Source organism: Ictalurus furcatus, chromosome 5, assembly GCF_023375685.1.
Source record: "Ictalurus furcatus strain D&B chromosome 5, Billie_1.0, whole genome shotgun sequence".
Taxonomy (NCBI): Eukaryota; Metazoa; Chordata; class Actinopteri; order Siluriformes; family Ictaluridae; genus Ictalurus; species Ictalurus furcatus.
The window spans coordinates 30,781,901-30,799,719 of NC_071259.1; the positions used below are offsets into that span (position 1 = coordinate 30,781,901).

At 43.0% G+C, this 17,819-nt stretch overlaps 1 protein-coding gene across 6 annotated transcripts in view; it reads left to right on the plus strand.

The window, feature by feature from the left end:
- Positions 1 to 17,819, plus strand: part of nfic (nuclear factor I/C) — a 136,913-nt gene that overhangs the window by 38,430 nt on the left and 80,664 nt on the right. For all 6 annotated transcript variants that reach the window (XM_053625775.1, XM_053625773.1, XM_053625774.1 and 3 more), the window contains exon 2: positions 6,833 to 7,364. In XM_053625775.1, coding sequence (XP_053481750.1) covers positions 6,833 to 7,364 — 532 coding nt within the window. The remainder of the gene's footprint in view (positions 1 to 6,832; positions 7,365 to 17,819) is intronic.

Here is a 17,819-nt window from a genome sequence, read left to right on the forward strand (position 1 = left end):
CTCCTAATTCCAGTACCCTGTAAAGTTCATTGTTTGGTAAATCCAGTCCCCTCCTAATTCTAGTACCCTTTAAAGTCCAGTGTTTGGTAAATCCAGTCCCCTCCTAATTCTAGTACTCTGTAAAGTCCAGTGTTTGGTAAATCCAGTCCCCTCCTAATTCTAGTACCCCGTAAAGTCCAGTGTTTGGTAAATCCAGTCCCCTCCTAATTCTAGTACCCTGTAAAGTCCAGTGTTTGGTAAATCCAGTCCCCTCCTAATTCTAGTACCCTGTAAAGCCCAGTGTTTGGTAAATCCAATCCCCTCCTAATTCTAGTACCCTGTAAAGCCCAGTGTTTGGTAAATCCAGTCCCCTCCTAATTCTAGTACCCTGTAAAGTCCATTGTTTGGTAAATCCAATCTCCTCCTAATTCCAGTACCCTGTAAAGTTCATTGTTTTGTAAATCCAATCCCCTCCTAATTCCAGTACCCTGTAAAGCCCAGTGTTTGGTAAATCCAGTCCCCTCCTAATTCTAGTACCCTTTAAAGTCCATTGTTTGGTAAATCCATTACCCTCCTTATTGCACCATCTTGCTTACTCCGCTTTAATGGCACTATCGCTGTAGCTGCAGAGCCAAACTAATCCACTGTCCGTATAATTTCATTTTTGATCCGTTTTTTTTACTAGCTACTTCTGTATCAAGGTCTATCTCGTGCCTTGGCTGAACTCGGAGTGGTCCCAGCTGTATCATTTGAGGCTGCTAGGTGGAGGAAACCCAAATGAATGTTTATTTTCACTAGAGGAGTGCTCAGTGGGCTTGCCTGTGCTGGAGTCGGTGTAATGAGAGCAGCTCTATCCGGACATGGAGAACGTACACACTTGGCCATCTGTTGGGACTCGGGCCTGTCTGTAAACTCACGCTCCATTTTAGGAGCTTTGATTTCCCTATGGTCCTCCAGCGAAATTAAGCACTTAGAGACTGTAACTCGTCTTCGTGCTTCTCTGAGCATGCTCGGCTGCAACAGTACTGATTGGTGACATAGAATCCGAGGTGTGTTTGGCCTCCTAAACCTCTGGTTCAGGGTTGTTTTGCAAAAGGCAGAGGTATGTTAATCTTATCCATTCACATTTTTTGCCTATTGTCTCTGCGCTCCAGACCGGATCCCTGGTTTCCATCAGTCTCTCTCTTGCAGTCACCCTCCTTATCACTCTCTCTCTCTCTCTCTCTCTCTCTTCAGATCTTTTTTAGTCAAGCCTTGGACAGTTTATATAGTAACTGTAGCACTCTATCATTGGTTGTGGTCTTCCAGCCCTGATTGCAGGCTGTGATCCTGGACAATGCCATGTTTAGTCCACGACAGGGCCTCTCGACCAATCCAATCACCCATGTGCCGATTGCTTTGAACTCCTACTACAAGGAAGAGAGTCCAAATAACTGGACGTAAAAGCACATTATATTTTCAATTCAGTCTCTGTGCTACTGTGAGCAACTTCCAGGTTACATTCCTTGTAAGTGAATCTGACTTGCTTGAATAAATCTTATTGGTTTCCCGTTTCGAAAATAGCTTTGTAAAGTAACCTTGAGTATGCAGTAGGTGCTAGTCATATACCGAGTTGCTGTTTTATTAAGTACGTACACTTATTGGTTAGTTTATCAGGTAGCAGGTCCTTAGGAGGCTTGCATATTTTGAGCTGCACGTGTAGAGTTGTCCCTGGAAATGATTTTACTCTGGATGATGATTCCTGGCAGAGGTTTCAAGAGCTTCTAGAGTGTATACAGTATAGTGTGTGTATGTATGTATACCATGAGAACGAGGTGAAACAGGTTTCTCTTGAACAGCTTTAAGTGTTGCTGTCTTTCTAGCCAGACGTCAGCACACACACTTAATCCTCTGCAGTGACGTGAGAGGTGTATTGAGGTCAGCAAGGTGAACGTCAGAACCTAGGGTTAGGATTTCGAACGTGAACGTGCACCGTGCCATGTGATTTTTGTGTCGTGTTGGGTGCAACTGGAATGGTTTCGATTGTATTGTGTGGTGGAGAGAGAATGTCTGGGTTGCTTCACGGTGTAGTCCTGAGTCGTGTTTGGCTTGGTGCTGGGTGGAGCTGGTCCCTTTACATGTGGAGGAGTAAAGAAAGTTAAGAGACGTTCCCCTGGGTGATGATGTGGTGCTGTGTGTTGGGTTTTCAGGAAAAGACAGTTTGTGCAGCTGGAAGAGTTTAGCGTTAGCGCTTTTGAGAACTGAACAATTAATCGCGTGAGATCTTCCGTGTTTCATAGTCATGTTCAGTTACACTCCTCTAACTGCACCCTCTCTCTCTCTCTCTCAGTGTCTCTCTCACTGTCTTTCTCTTATACTGTATATATATATATATATATATATATATATATATATATATATATGACTTTGTCTCTCTGCCACTTTCTCCACCCCTTTCTCTTTTTGTCTAACCCTCTCTCTATCTGCCTTACTCTGTCTCTTTATCTGTCTTTCTCTTTGGTTGTCTCTGTCTCTCTCTATCTTTCTAGCCCTCTTTCTTTCTTTCTTTATTTCTTTGTCTGTGCTCCTAATTTTCTCTCTGCCTCTTTCTTGCTGTTCTTCTGTCTGACTTTGTTTCTCTCTTTGTGTCTCTCTCTCTCTCTCTCTCTCTCTCTCTCTCTCTCTTTCTCCTTTTGTCTATATCTCTGTCTCTTTGTATCTCTCGGTATCTTTCTCTTTCTTTGATTGTGTCTCTGTCTCTTTCTCTTATCTTTCCAGCTCTCTCCCTCAGTTCCTTTCTTTCTTTCTTTCTTTCTTTGTCTGTGTCAAACTTTCGCACTGTCTCTTTCTTGCTCTTCCTCTGTCTTAGTCTATCTCGCTCTTTTCTTCTCTGAATCTCTCTCCCCGTCTCCCTCTCTCTGTTTTTCTCTTTGTCGCTCCGTCTCTTTGTATCTCTCTCTTTGTCCTCCCTCCCTCTTTCTCCCTGGCTTTATCTTTTCTTCCCCACTGCCCTGTCTCTCTTGCGCTTTTCTCTCGGTCTCTCAACTTCTTTTTCAATCTCTCTGTCTTTCTATCTGTCCTTCTCTCACTTTTCATTCTCTCTCTCTCGCTCTCTCTCTCTCTCTCTGTCTCATGTCTGTACTAGTTGTATAATGTTGGCATCCTCGTTTCAAATTATGACTCTGACGCAGAACGTGCCGATGCTAGCTTTTCGTCCATTATCACGTTAGGAAAACTATTTGAGCGCCGTGAATATTTATCGTAGCGAAACGACAATTATCTGTAGTGTTTACAAACACTGACAAAAGTTCGACTTTCGCAGATAAACTGTTGAAACGGTGTGTGAAATGTCACTTGTGGAACAATACCGTCAACGCGCGTCAGTTTATTGTCATGTGATTGTCATCTGCGACGGTAAAAAAGAAAAGCAGGACGGATTCAGAGCATGACGGATAAGACATACGGTCCACTTTATTAGGAACGTCTGTACGCCTACACATTCGTGGCAGCCGTGCAATGCATAAAGTCATGCAGATACAGGTCGAGAGCTTCAGTTAATGTTCACATCGAACATCAGAATGAAGAGAAAGTCTGATCTCTGTGACTTTAACCGTGGCATGGATGTTGATTCCAGATGTGGCTGGTTTGAGCGTTTCAGAAACCGCTGATCTCCTGGGATTTTCACACACAACAGTTTCTAGAGTTTATACAGAAGAATGGTGCGAAGAACAGTTCGATGTTCTTGGTTCAAGGCCTCCTGTCTATATCATTATGAAAAGTAGTTTTACTGCATAAAGCTGCCAGCTGTTCGTTGTTTGTTTTAATGACTTTAATTGCAGAGCTTGAATTATGTGCTCTCTGTCGACAGGAATATGTTATTAATCAGCTTTTATTACGGATTAGTAACTAACTCTTCCTGCTTCTACAGTGTTTGTTTGTTTGTTGTTGTTTTTTTCTTCAAACGTTAAAGGAAGTCTCGTCTAGACGTGTGCAATAGGATGCAGATCCCAAGACTGAAACCTCGAGTATCAGCAGATTTCGATACCCGTTCGATATTTTGTTCCTGAGATGATTCGACGATGTAGATGATAAATGATTTCTTGTAACGGAAGCACTTTTGCGTGAAACTGCAGCTCACGCAAAAATCGCTTACACTGCTGATATAACGAATATAATGAGGTATAAATATAATAAAACTCAATCCTGACAACGACAACAACAACAGCAACAACAAAACCCAAATCCAATCTTTTTCCATTTGTTACCGAATCAGAGAAAATTCATTCGCTCTTTCTTCAATATCCAATCCACTGTTTTTTTGGGGTTTTTTTTCGTTTTCTGGTATCAGAAATGATCAGATAATGATCGCGTGTATCAGATCTGGTTACTTCAGCATCGTCGGTATTTTTTATAGCACTTACAAACTCTCAAATTCATACTGAAGTAACATTGTACTGAATATCCATCCCTCCATCCGTCCATCAATCAATCCTGGAGCCCATCCCTTAATAGCGTTCAAAACAGTTACTATGAGTGCAGATTTGAAAACACTGAAAAGGTCATATATATATATATATATATATATATATATATATATATATATATATATATATATATAAAATGGGTTTCACTCTGCCCGCGTTTTACATTCTTTTGAATGTCCACGGAACTTTCTGCCATCATTTACACATTTGAATGGCCGCGTAATAGGAAGCAATGCGATAACATGAAATTAAAAATGACCTTATATGGTCATGGGCGTGGTTTCGACTCAGGACAGCTGTCATTTGCTGCTATTGTCAAGCGATTGTTTGACGCCGAACACAACAGCGCTTCGCCTTCGCACGTTCGCTGAGAGAAGGCGAACGGCTGAGAGGCAGGAATTTGGCCAATAGTTGCTGCGATCCTTTCATAATCGACCAATCGGTGTGCGAGAAGGCGGGAATTACAGAGAGGGGGTAAAGCAATGCAAACACGATGCAGTATCAGACCATAAGCGCATCATAACGAAACTAAAGCCGAATCCCGGATGTTTTCTGAAATTTAGACGGTCCGAAAAAGCGTACGTGTCTAATTTAAAAAAAGATTCATTTCTTTGGTTTTAAATGAAAAACACTGTAATCATGATAGTGTTCCTATTTCTTTTTACAAAACGTACCTGTAATCAGATTACTTTGTTTTTTGACGTAACCGTAACGGATTACCAGTTCTTTGCCTCCGGATCACGTAACGCCGTCACATGTACTCCGTTCCTCTCCGAGCCGAGCCTCATCGTGACACGTATTGTTCACTGTAGAAATGCCTTCAAGTATCCTGGTACGACATTTTTGTCCCGACTCCCAGCTCAAGTCTCGTCCGGTGAACGGAATAACAGTGGAGCAGTCTGTACGTTGCCACCGAAATGACACAGGCTTTATTTTTCCGCTCCTACGTTAGACATCGTCCTCCTGAATGGAATGCAGGAGTAACGGCGATATCTTGAAACGTCCTAGTGTTGTATGATCGATTATCGCGACTAATCGTGACCTCCATTTAAACTCTAATGCACTCTAATGCATCCTACAGATTACTAGTATGTGGAATTTTTTTTTTCTTCCATTGCTCTCGTTATGACTATGCATGTATGCACAGACACACACAGACACAGTTTCAGATGCATATGCTTCTTGTTTTGCTAACAGATCTACATGCATGTCTTTTTTTTTTTTTTTTTATAGCACACCACCACCACCACCGTGCTGGCATTTAGCGATGCAACTGCACAGAGTATGGAAGCGATTAGCAAGGCCAAACATAATGCTTCTACTCTAAACAGAGGAGGAACTGCGGTCGGCGAGCAGCCTCGGAGACGCACACATGTGTATTGTTGTCGAAACTTACCGCTAAGAAGGAAAATAGTCAACAAAAGCTAATTGGATAAATGAGGACTGGCTGTGGTTATGCTGTGACAATGAACTGCTGTGGGCTGTGATGTTTTTACTGAAAACCTCCGCTTGCGCAAAAAACGCGGTTCTGCCAGGACGTTTTCAGCGGAAAACGAAGAAAGGAAAATATTTAGTGAGACTAAAAATGCCGATAATAGACGTGTGCTGACGTTATATTATGATTTACGTCTCGATAATCATCACGGTTTGCTATATTATTGCAGTAATGCGGTTCTTAAAATATTTTACTGTCCGGATACATCAGCAGTTCTCCATTGAAAGCATAGTATAACAGAAACATCTTAAAGGTGCAGTTTGTCATTTTTAAACTCTTTTTAAACTAGATCTATTGTAATCATATCATTTCCAAGAAACCTCTGTTTCGCCATAACGCTATGGATTTTTCATATTTCTGACCCTGAAATAGGCTCCACCTCCAGATGAAGCACAGTTGCTGAGCTATACCTTTTTATTCTTAAAGATACAGCTTTAATTGATTCGTTTATTTGTTCATTCATGTTCAGTAAGCGCTCCCGTCCTGGTCAGGGTTGTGCTGCATCCGAAGTCTATCCCGGGAAACGGGAATGAGGCGTGAATACGTGCACAAGGGGACGGCGGTTCATCTGAGTAAGACAGAACTTACAAGGGTTAAATTCTTTTCACAGAAGGGGTGTGGTCGGTTGGGGGAAAGGAACGGCTTGTTCGTGGTTTGTTAATTAAAATTGCAAGAAGGAAAGGACTTTGAATATTACATACTGCCCCTTTAAATTCCTTTGGAAAGTACACAGCTACACTATCTCCATGTAGCTAATGGTATAAAAGGTTTACACTTGAAGAGACCTCCCCAGTGTCAGGGATTTGTACCACGAAAAGGTACACCTTAGTACCTTTTTTTTTTATTGAGATTGTATAGAGTTAGAACTCATTTCCTGTCTTCCTCTTCCCTCCAGGATGAGTTCCATCCGTTCATCGAGGCACTGCTGCCGCACGTCCGCGCCTTCGCCTACACCTGGTTCAACCTTCAGGCGCGCAAACGCAAGTACTTCAAAAAGCACGAGAAGCGCATGACCAAAGACGAGGAGCGCGCCGTCAAGGACGAGCTGCTGGGCGAGAAGCCCGAGGTCAAGCAGAAATGGGCGTCTCGCCTGCTCGCCAAGCTGCGCAAGGACATCCGACCCGAGTGCCGCGAGGACTTCGTGCTGTCCATCACGGGCAAGAAAGCGCCGTGCTGCGTGCTCTCCAACCCCGACCAGAAGGGCAAGATGAGAAGGATTGACTGCCTGAGGCAGGCTGACAAGGTGTGGAGACTCGACCTGGTCATGGTGATCCTGTTCAAGGGAATTCCTCTGGAAAGCACGGACGGGGAGCGCCTGGTGAAGGGGACGCAGTGCTCCAACCACATCCTGTGTGTCCAGCCGCACCACATCAGCGTCTCCGTCAAGGAGCTGGATCTCTACCTGGCCTACTTCGTGCAGGAAAGAGGTGAGTCAGCATGTGTGTGAGTTTGAGTTGTGCTAAAGAGGTAGTGCTCACTGATGGCTCATTTAACCGGCGGTCGTCTTGGAAGGAGGGGCGCACGGTGGCTTAGTGGTTCGCCTCACACTTCCAGGGTTGGGGATTCGATTCCTGCTGCGGCCTTGTGCGTGTGGAGCTTGCATGTTCTCCCCGTGCTGCGGGGGTTTCCTCCGGGTACTCAGGTTTCCTCCCACAGTCCAAAGACATGCACGGTAGGCTGATTGACGTGTCCAAAGTGTCCATAGTGTATGAATGTGTATGTGATTGTGCCCTGCGATGGATTGGCACCCCGTCCAGGGTGTACCCCGCCTTGTCCCCGATGCTAGGTTCCAGGTTCCCCTCGACCCAGTAGGATAATGGGTATAGAAAATGAATGGATGGATGGGTGGGATGGTCTTGCAAGAAAACGAAGGAAAGGGATTCTAAGAACCATAAATGCAGTATGGAGAATTGTTGTTCGTCTGTAAAACTCCCGCATGCCCTGAATAGCTGTTAGGTGACACAGTCACGCCTTTCATGCTTTGGTGTAAATCACACGGAACGCCCTTCTTAGAAGAAAAAACAAAACGAAAAACGGCCGAGTCATCTCTTCCCATGTACAGGACACAGTGACAGAGACAGAGCGAGGGATGTTAAGCAGCACCCCTAAGCCATGCTTCAAATGCTACAGAAAGGCTGATATTAAAGTTTAACATTAAAAACAGAGAAATACAGGAAGGCTGGGATCAGGCCGAGCCGAGCCTCAGGCTGTAAATCATACCGAACTGGACCTGCTTGCTCTGGCAGGCTGGGAGAGGTGCTAAAATTTACAGCGGCTTATAAACCAGTGTAGGCTAGCAGGGCTGGGTGTGAGCTAATGAACAGAATCTGTACTCAGATCACACACACGCACGCACACACACACACACACACACACACATAAAATATTAAAAAGTGTAAAAAGTGACAAATAGGGCTGGATGATATGATGACATAATTTGGATATCATGATATATTTATTTTTAAGAGTAATTCAGCTAATAACCAGCTAAATTATATTATTATTATTATTATTATTATTATTATTATTATTACTACTACTACTATTATTATCATTATCATTATTATTAGTATTATTATCATTATTATTATTATTATTACTACTATTACTATTATAATTATTACTACTATTATTATCATTATTATTATTATTACTACTATTATTATTACTATTACTATTATTATTATTATTACTACTATATTATCATTATTATTATTATTATTATTATTATGAGTAATAGTAGTAGTAGTAATAGTAATTGTAGTGTTAGTAGTAATAGTAGTACTAGTAATAGTAATAATAGTAGTAATAGTAGTAGAAGTAATAGTAGTAGTAGTAATAGTAGTAGTAATAGTAGTAGTAGTAGTAATAGTAGTAGTAGAAGTAATAGTATTAATAGCAGTAATAGTTATAGTAGTGCTAGTAGTATTAGTAGTAGTAATAGTAATAGTAGCAATAGTAGTAGTAGTAGTAATAGTAGTAGAAGTAGTAGTATTAATAGTAGTAATAGTAGTGCTAGTAGTATTAGTAGTAGTAATAGTAATAGTAGCAATAGTAGTAGTAATAGTAGTAATAGTAATAGTAGTAGTAGTAATACTAATAGTAATAATAGTAGTAGTAATAGTAGTAGTAGTAGTAATAGTAGTAGTAGTAGTAATAATAGTCGCAATAGTAGTAGAAGTAATAGTATTAATAGCAGTAATAGTTATAGTAGTGCTAGTAGTATTAGTAGTAGTAATAGTAATAGTAGCAATAGTAGTAGTAGTAGTAGTAATAGTAGTAGAAGTAGTAGTATTAATAGTAGTAATAGTAGTGCTAGTAGTATTAGTAGTAGTAATAGTAATAGTAGCAATAGTAGTAGAAGTAGTAGTAGTAGTAATAGTAATAGTAATAGTAGTAGTAATAGTAGTAGTAGTAGTAATAGTAGTAGTAGTAGTAATAGTAATAGTAGTAGTAGTAATAGTAATAGTAATAATAGTAGTAGTAATAGTAATAGTAGTAGTAGCAATACTAGTAGAAGTAATAGTATTAGTAGTAGTAACAACTAGCTGAAAGTAGTAATTTAAAATCTGGTTGTTGCCTTTTACCTTCTGTTTTTTCTGTGTTAAATATGCATTTTTTTTAATGATGCCAGAATCTTCTACTTGCAAAATATAAGGTGTAGATGATTGTTCCAGTTAGTGCGCTGTTACCTAAATGTAACAGAACACTATGCCAGCTAATATCAGAATTATTTTTAATCAATTTATTTGTTTCAGTTTTCAGTCGTTTTCGTTGATGCGTATCGCATGACACGGTGAATTCTCAATTCTGATTGGCCATTAAATTGCCCTTGCTTGATTAATTTTCCAACAGCGCAGCTCTAGGTTTCTTTAAAATGCGCTCGTTCTAACACGTTATCCTTCCTATAATAACGACCCGCAACGTACGCAAGGAGTTGCGCGTGTAATTGTTGCCACGGTGCCGTGTTTCTGTCAGACGGATGTTTATTTTGCATCCGTGGAAGGAGTCTCCGGTATCGGCGCTTTCCAGCTCTCTGTGACTCTAAGTTGTCCGACATCTTCACGACAGACGAGCTGTTTACGCTTTCTGTAAAAGTTCGTCCCGTTAGCGTCAGCTGGTGAGGGAACGAGTGTTAAGTATTTGATAAAGAGATAACAGGAAGTAAGGGATTTGCTGTGGGATAAGACGAATAAAACACATCAGGATGCACCGTTATAGACAACTTCAGCCTGGTACCTTGATAGCCGTATGACATTTTTATTCTTCCACAGTTAATCTATACGTCTTTTATTTGTCTTGGGGATTGTGCAAACTTTTTTTTTAAAAACTTTCTGAGGGATTTTTTTTTTTTTTCGAGCTGTCAGGACGTAAACATCTGGCCAGCTGTTATATCGTTCACTGCAAGTCAGGAGTGTGTACTGTATTTGGTGGATTTTGCACGGACTATGGATTGCGATGAGGTTGCTTCGCTCATTTGCATATTGGAGGCGTCACTAATGCAGGTATGATATTAAACAATGCACAATACACAATTGTGCAGCTGCAGCTTGCATGCGTGAGTGCAGAAGTAGCAAGAAGTCGATGCTCCAGAGTGGTCTCCGTTTCAGAATGATGATTTCTCTGTGTGTGTGTGTGTGTGTGTGTGTGTGTGTGTGTTTGTGTGAGTGGCAGCGGCAGGAGTGACTCACTATGTGGTGAGTAAGCGTGTTTGTTGAATTCCCCCCACAGATGAATTGCCTTCTTCATCTCTGAATCCGTCCAGGCTGCTTTTCTTTTTTTTTTTTTTCCTTTTTTCTACTCTTTAGCAAACTCCCTCTACTGTGTCAGGAAATCCGACATAACAAAACACACCACGGACTCCAAATGTGCACTGCTAGACGCATAAAAGTGTGTGTGCGTGTGTGTGTGTGTGTGTGTGTGTGTGTGTGTGTGTGAAAGAGTACACATAAGTCAAATGTGACACCGGGGGCCGAATCATTTCGCTAGACACACACACATCTTTGAGAAGCGTCAATATTTGGTTGGTCACTGGACCGTGACCGGAAGACCAGCCGGGAGAACGTCTGCTGAGGAGAAGGGGGGGGGGGGGGGGGGGTGAGAGAAAGTCTACCTCCCTCTTCCCTCCCTCTCGACCTTCAGCCGCACTCGTCTGGGTCGGAGAGGCAGCCCGAGAGTCACCTGACCCGCCAAATAGCCTACAAAGCCTTGGCTGTAAAATCAAAGATAAGGAGCTGGAGCTTTCCATTTAGAGGGGGAAGGGGGGGGGAGGGGGAGAGAGGGAGAGAGAGAGAGAGGGAAAGGGAGAGGAAGAGGCAAGCATTCAGCATTCATTCTTAAAGCTGCAGTGTCTCCTTTACTTCCATGTGTGTGTGCGTGTGTGTGTGTGTGTGTGTGTGTGTTGTGGTTCAGTCCTGTGTTGTCTCTCTCTCTGTTTTTTGGTATGTTTGCTAATGAAGCGTTACCGTGCTGCTCTCTCCTTCACCCTGACTCATCATGAACCGTTAGCTCCAAGAAAACACACACACACGCACACACACACACGTACACAGAGAGAGAGAGAGAGAGAGAGAGAGAGAGAGAGAGAGAGAGAGGCCTCCTGAGTGTCTCATTTCTTCCAAACAAGTGCCACATCAATCACACATACATAATCATTTTCTGTCCTGTCTGTTAGTTTGTTTTTTTTTAATTTTTATTTTTTTTAACAGGATTAAGTTGCCGATTATATTCTGGCCATGTGATGTGGCTCACTTTCCATTCTCTCTCTCTCTCTCACACACACACACATTCCCTCTCTCTCTCTCTCTCTCTCTCTCCCTCCTGCGAGTTTCTCAATCACGGGAATAAATCTGGCATGAAGTGATGTCAAAACAAACTCCATGGTGGTTTGACTAAAGAGCGACACCCGGCAGGAATGATAGAGAGCCTGCACTCGTCCTGCGCTCTTCGTCCTCCTTCTCACTTCCTTCCTGCGCCTGTCCCCCCTTCTCTCTCTACGGTGTGCAGCGAGGGACAAAAACACTCACACATATCTCTCCGGTCACTTCACATACACTGTAAATCAGCAGCGCAGGGCGTTCCTGCATGCTCACACACACACACACACACACACACACACACACACGGTAAACAGCGAGGCAGGAATGTGCCCCGGCGCTCCGGCAGCGGAAATTTGGGAGGGGTGGGAGGACGAGGGTCAGCTCAGGTCAAGTTCAGCGGCTCACTGGTCTCCAGTAGGGGGAGGTGTTTCACTGGTGCTTCTCTTAAAGGCACAGTGTCCCAATTTGACCCGAATATCAACACACACAGAAAAAATATTCCAAAAACACTTTTCTGTGGACAAAACCTAAACATATTCCCACAAAAAACTCAAGCACGGTGTGTGTGTCCTGTGCTGTGTTTTCCTGCAGCGACACACAATTTCAAGTGCTGCGGTGAAGTTAGCAGAGTTGCTAGCTTATGTTAGCTCAAGGTGCTAGCTTGTGTTATCGTTGGATAAGTTAACTAGCACGTCGTTTAGTGCAAACAGAAAGGAAATGTTCGTTCCTGAAGAAAATGAAACCTAAACCCCAAGCGAAGTTTAAATCAAAGAAGAAGCTCACCAAATTATAAGCTGTGCTGACAGTACAAGCTTTTTCTTGCTAGGTTTGCTTTTGTTAGCTAGCACAGTCAGCCTCAAAGGTAGGCTAACAACTAATTACAATTATGTTTGAAGGACAGGCTTTTTTCCCAATAAGAGAAAAGTTTAAAAAAGAGAGAGAGAGAGAGAGAGAGAGAGAGACACAGTTACAGATGAGTTACAGATGCTAGCTTGCGTAGCATTACTATCAGAATGATTAGTAGTTTGCTAGCTTGTGCAAGTTATTCAATGTACATAGGGGGAAAAGAATTGTTAGCTTGCTAGGTTAGAATATTTATTTGACTTAATTTATCTATTTAACGAGCATACAAGAAACCCGCATGTCATGGACTCATAAAGCTTTAGAATATTACAGTACTGACTTCAGCTTGTTCATTAGCTATGTTAGTTATCCAATTGTGTCACAAAACATTGCACGTTTATGTCAGCTCACGATATAATTATCATATTTTTTTTGTGAACATCAACTCAGGTCTATGTGGGATGGGGGGGGGGGGGGGGTTTACTTTTGCACCCCTAACGGGATGCTTTGCATGCTTTGCGCGTAGTCAGCTGCCTGTGTACAGTATGACTGCCTGGTGTAAACATGCGCATTCGTACCTTTGCCCTCTTTTATGCTGTCCTTATCTCTTTCTATCATCTCTCTCGCTCCTTGTCTTACCTTTTTTTTTGTGCCTTCTCTCGGTTCAATTCAAATCGAGAAAGCTTTGTTGGTATGAATATACCAGGGACTATATTGCTAGCGCATATTGCGGTAACGTTTCACTGTAAGAGGTAACCTCTCTCTGACCTGCTCTCTCTCTCTATTAATCTCTCTCTCTTTCTGGCTCTCTTTTCCATCCACTCTCCCTCCATCGCTCCCAATTGCTTCTCATTAGAGCAGCTCTGATATGGAACTCATGTCTTGTAGCCTGTCTGCCCTGCCTCAGGAGAGATCTATAGAGCTGCAGCGTTCCCGCCCACACGCCGTGTCTGTCCACGTTCAATAACTTAATGCGTCTGGGATTCCTGTCCCGGCACCGGCGCCTCGCCCACCCCCACAGTCCCTACGGTTGAGCACAGCGAGCAATGTCAAAGCCGGCCACGTAAAGATAACATGAACGGAAAGAAAAACACGTGAAGGAGTTTTTGGAAATCTCTAAAGCACGCCTGTGTGTCTGCGTAAACATAATTTTAACAACACGTCATAAATTCGACCGCCGCTAAGCCAGACTGTCTTTTAAAATAAGGAATAAAACACGCTGGGACATGCAGTTATGGGAAAACAATCAGCGGCAGCATGGTGGGATGTGATCGGATGACGTTTTGTAGTAAATTTCACAAGTGAAATGTGCAGATGAAAGAGTATGGAAAAAGTAAGTACACCCCGTACATTTATCACGTTATTCAAATCCGTAAAATTAATCTCACGTGTATTAAGATCAGGTGCCAGTAGTGATTAGAACCTGCTCAGGGAGTGCAGATGGAAAGTGTCTTATTTATACCGCTCTCATATCTAGTGCCTGGTGTTCTCTTTGCTATTGAGGTGTGTGGTGTCATCGTGCTAAGATCTAAAGAGTTCTGTAAGGCCTTCAGAAAAAAAAAAGGTTGTGGATGCCTGTGAGTCTGGCGAGGGATTTAAAAAGAGCTAAAATGATCTGAAATACATCGTTCCACCGTAGGGAAAATCATCTACAAGTGGCGCAGCTCACTTTGCAAAGCGTTTGTGAAAACTAACAGCGGATGTTCTATCCTGTAGATGCGAATACAACCATTTTAGAGCTGTCCAACAAACGCCTACCTCACACTCCAGCTCATTTTCCTACTGAGGCATTATGAAAGCCAGTCGTTGCACGTACACCCTGAAAACAACTCTGTGTGTCCTAACGTCACCCTGCGCCTTGCCTCCGGCTGATAAGAAGACACGAAACCTCACTGATTACGCTGCAGCTGAGCGCGATAAGCTCAGTGGCGAGTCCACACGGAGCTCAGCTTCGATGTTCGATCATTGACGCGGCGTCGATTTGAAATCGATCCCGGCTTTCCTTATCGCGCTCCTTATTTTAAGAATCGTCCTCGTCTCTGCGTATTCGCCGACCGTGTCCGCGTTAGTATCGTTCCCGCGAACGCCTCGACGAGAGGCCGGAAAGACTCTCATCGGCGCGGCTTTAAAAAGCAATAAACGCTGTTCCATTACCCTCACTAATCCCGGTCGGTCCCTGGCTGCTGCCTCACACCAAACTCGCTCTCTGTTAGAGCTGTTAGAAGGAATCGCATCGGAGTTTTCATCTCATCTACTTATTCAAATTCCGTACGTTCACATTTTACTGTTTACAATCCTACAGTCCTCTGGTTTTACTCCCTTAACTCGATTAAGACGCCTTCGAAAATGTCAAATAAACATCTCCACAACGTATTAGGAGGTACATATGGTTTAAAAAAGAAAAAAAAATCTGTTTGTGGAGCAGACAGTGATGCAAGTTTGTAAGTTGTAAGAGTGTTTATGAGACTTCCTGGGGAGTTTCACGCTCTCTACGTAGTCTTGGGTTACTAATCATCCTGGAGATTGACACGAGAGAGAAAGAAAGAGAGAGAGAGAGAGAGATCCTAGGTCACAAAAGTAATACTCTGACATCTGTCGCAGGGCAGATAGACATATCTATGTCCTCATAATGGTGTGTGTGTGTGTGTGTGTGTGTGTGATCTCCTCATCTCCCCTTGCCTTAGAACTCCAACAGCTGCATGCCCCTGTTAAAAGCATGCTAGCTAAGCATGTAAGTTCCCCACTATAAACTTGTAAGCAAATTTTAAAGAAACATTTACAAGAGTTTAGCTACGTGTTAAACAATGCACGCCCCCAAGCAATCTGTTGCTGACTTCAACTAGCGTGATCTGATGTTGCGATATTTTTGGCTAATCGAATTTTCACCTCACTGGTTTTTTTTTCCCCCCTCAGGATTCAACATAGCCTCGTTTTTACCTGATCTGATTTTTTGGGATTGTGGATTACCTTATTTACAAATGGTTGTACTACAAGGTCTCGTGTGTGTGTGTGTGTGTGAGCGTGTGATGATTAGTCATGCTAACCCTAGCTAGCCATAAGCTGCATTAGCCTCGTAGCTCCAGTACAGAGCTATAATAATAACAAACTTTGTAGACAAGCTCATAAGGAGGAGGTTAAAATTGAAATGTTTTTATTTTGTTTTATATTTTGTATTTTTTTTTTTTTTTTGGCTGAACTCTTGCTTTAACGCAAGGGGCTACTCGGATATTCCGCTTCACACTGGATACACTGCCTGAACAATTAGCTTCGCTGATCCTCAAAGTAAACGGACCGACAAACCGAGGGCCGCAAAACAAGCGGAAAAACCCAGGTGCAATTTATACAAGTGCCGGCTTTATAAACCCATCTGGCTGTTAAAGTAAACGAGGAACACTGCTGTGTTTGTAAAGCAGATGTCGTCCACCGCGTGCACTGATTTGCTACCTGATTAAATGGGTCAAATTCAGAATAAGTATAGAAAACGACTTCTCGCCGACCTTTACTACAGATACTAATGCGAATACGAATGGGAAGCTCGCCAGAAATGTGAACTGGACGAGACGAGGCGTGTTCATCCGCACTGGGATCCTGCAGAATGCAGGTTTTTGTTAGGGTTGAATGTGTGACAGATGTGACAAGTGTTATAAAATGTAAGAGCCAGTCGTGCTTCGGTATGCGGATACAGGTCACGGAGGACTGGCTGACCAGGAGACGAAGTGGATGCTAGCCTGAAAGGTTCACAGAGCATCTGCTAAAGACTAGACGGGTTTACTGGTACGACAAAAAAAGTAGCACAAAAGAAAAATAGTAGAAGCTTGTGGGTGAGTTAATGTGAACGTGCTGTACTGAGCGTTCATTCATTCATCCTGAGTAACTGCCTGGTCAGGGTAACAGTGGTTTCAATTCAGCTACCAGTTTGTTTATAGTTTGGGAAACTAAATTTGTTTGCCTCCCTTTCGGTTGTCAGAGGGGCTGTACTGAGGCCTTTTCTACCAGCTAGTTGCACTGTCTATGGGGAGAAGTGAATTTCCTCCAGGTCTTTTTCCCCCCGGCTAGGTGCACTGCGTGTAGGGAGAAGTGAATTTCCTCCTGGTCTTTTTTTCCCCCGGCTAAGTGCACTGCGTGTAGGGAGAAGTGAATTCCCTCCAGGTCTTTTTTTCCCCCGGCTAGGTGCACTGCGTGTAGGGAGAAGTGAATTTCCTCCTGGTCTTTTTTTCCCCCGGCTAGGTGCACTGTGTGTAGGGAGAAGTGAATTTCCTCCAGGTCTTTTTTTCCCCCGGCTAGGTGCACTGCGTGTAGGGAGAAGTGAATTTCCTCCTGGTCTTTTTTTCCCCCGGCTAGGTGCACTGCGTGTAGGGAGAAGTGAATTTCCTCCAGGCCTTTTTTCCCCCGGCTAGGCGCACTGCGTGTAGGGAGAAGTGAGTTTCCTCCTGGTCTTTTTTTCCCCCGGCTAGGTGCACTGCGTGTAGTGAGAAGTGAATTTCCTCCAGGGTGTTTTCCCTAGGCCTTTTTTTCCAGGTACAGTCAGGTACAGAGAAAAACAACAATGGCACGAGCAGGATTAAAACATGAATTGTTTATTAAATTCTCTATAATCTCTACATGGATTATGGATCTGAGTGATGTAGCTGAGGTCGAGGAACTGTCCGAGCCATTCGTGTCAAGTTGAAATACAGATACAGGTACAAAAGCAATAAACAGATAGAGGTTCACGTAGCGTCACGGCGTCACACTTCTATTACAAAGGCTTTTGCTACGTTGACCAAAATCCCCTCTACATTTGGGTTTCATTTAGTGTGTGTAAAGTCACTCTTTTTTTCACCACAAATGGGAAATTAAATTGGTATCGGTTTCCTTCTTGACTAAACCCGATGCCTGAAATGACGACAACGGAAGGCTGTTCCCCAAACAGGAAGTGCCACTCTTTTTTTGCTTTCCTTTAAGCCTTGACCTCGCAGCGTGATTAAACCCGTCCACGCGCAATAACTGAAACTCTTCCACATGACACGAAGCTTTAGAAAGGCTCGTTTTTACTGTTCTTTGACGCAAACACCTGCAGTTGGGAAATGGCGGGTTTCTTTATGACTTCACCGTGCTTTCATGTGGCCCGATACTACGAAAAATACAACCTGCACGACGCGTTGTCGTCTTCAAATTTTCCCGCTTTGACCCTGTGTTGGTAATCCAGCGATGAGTCAGACGGTTTTGACGTTCTCTCTC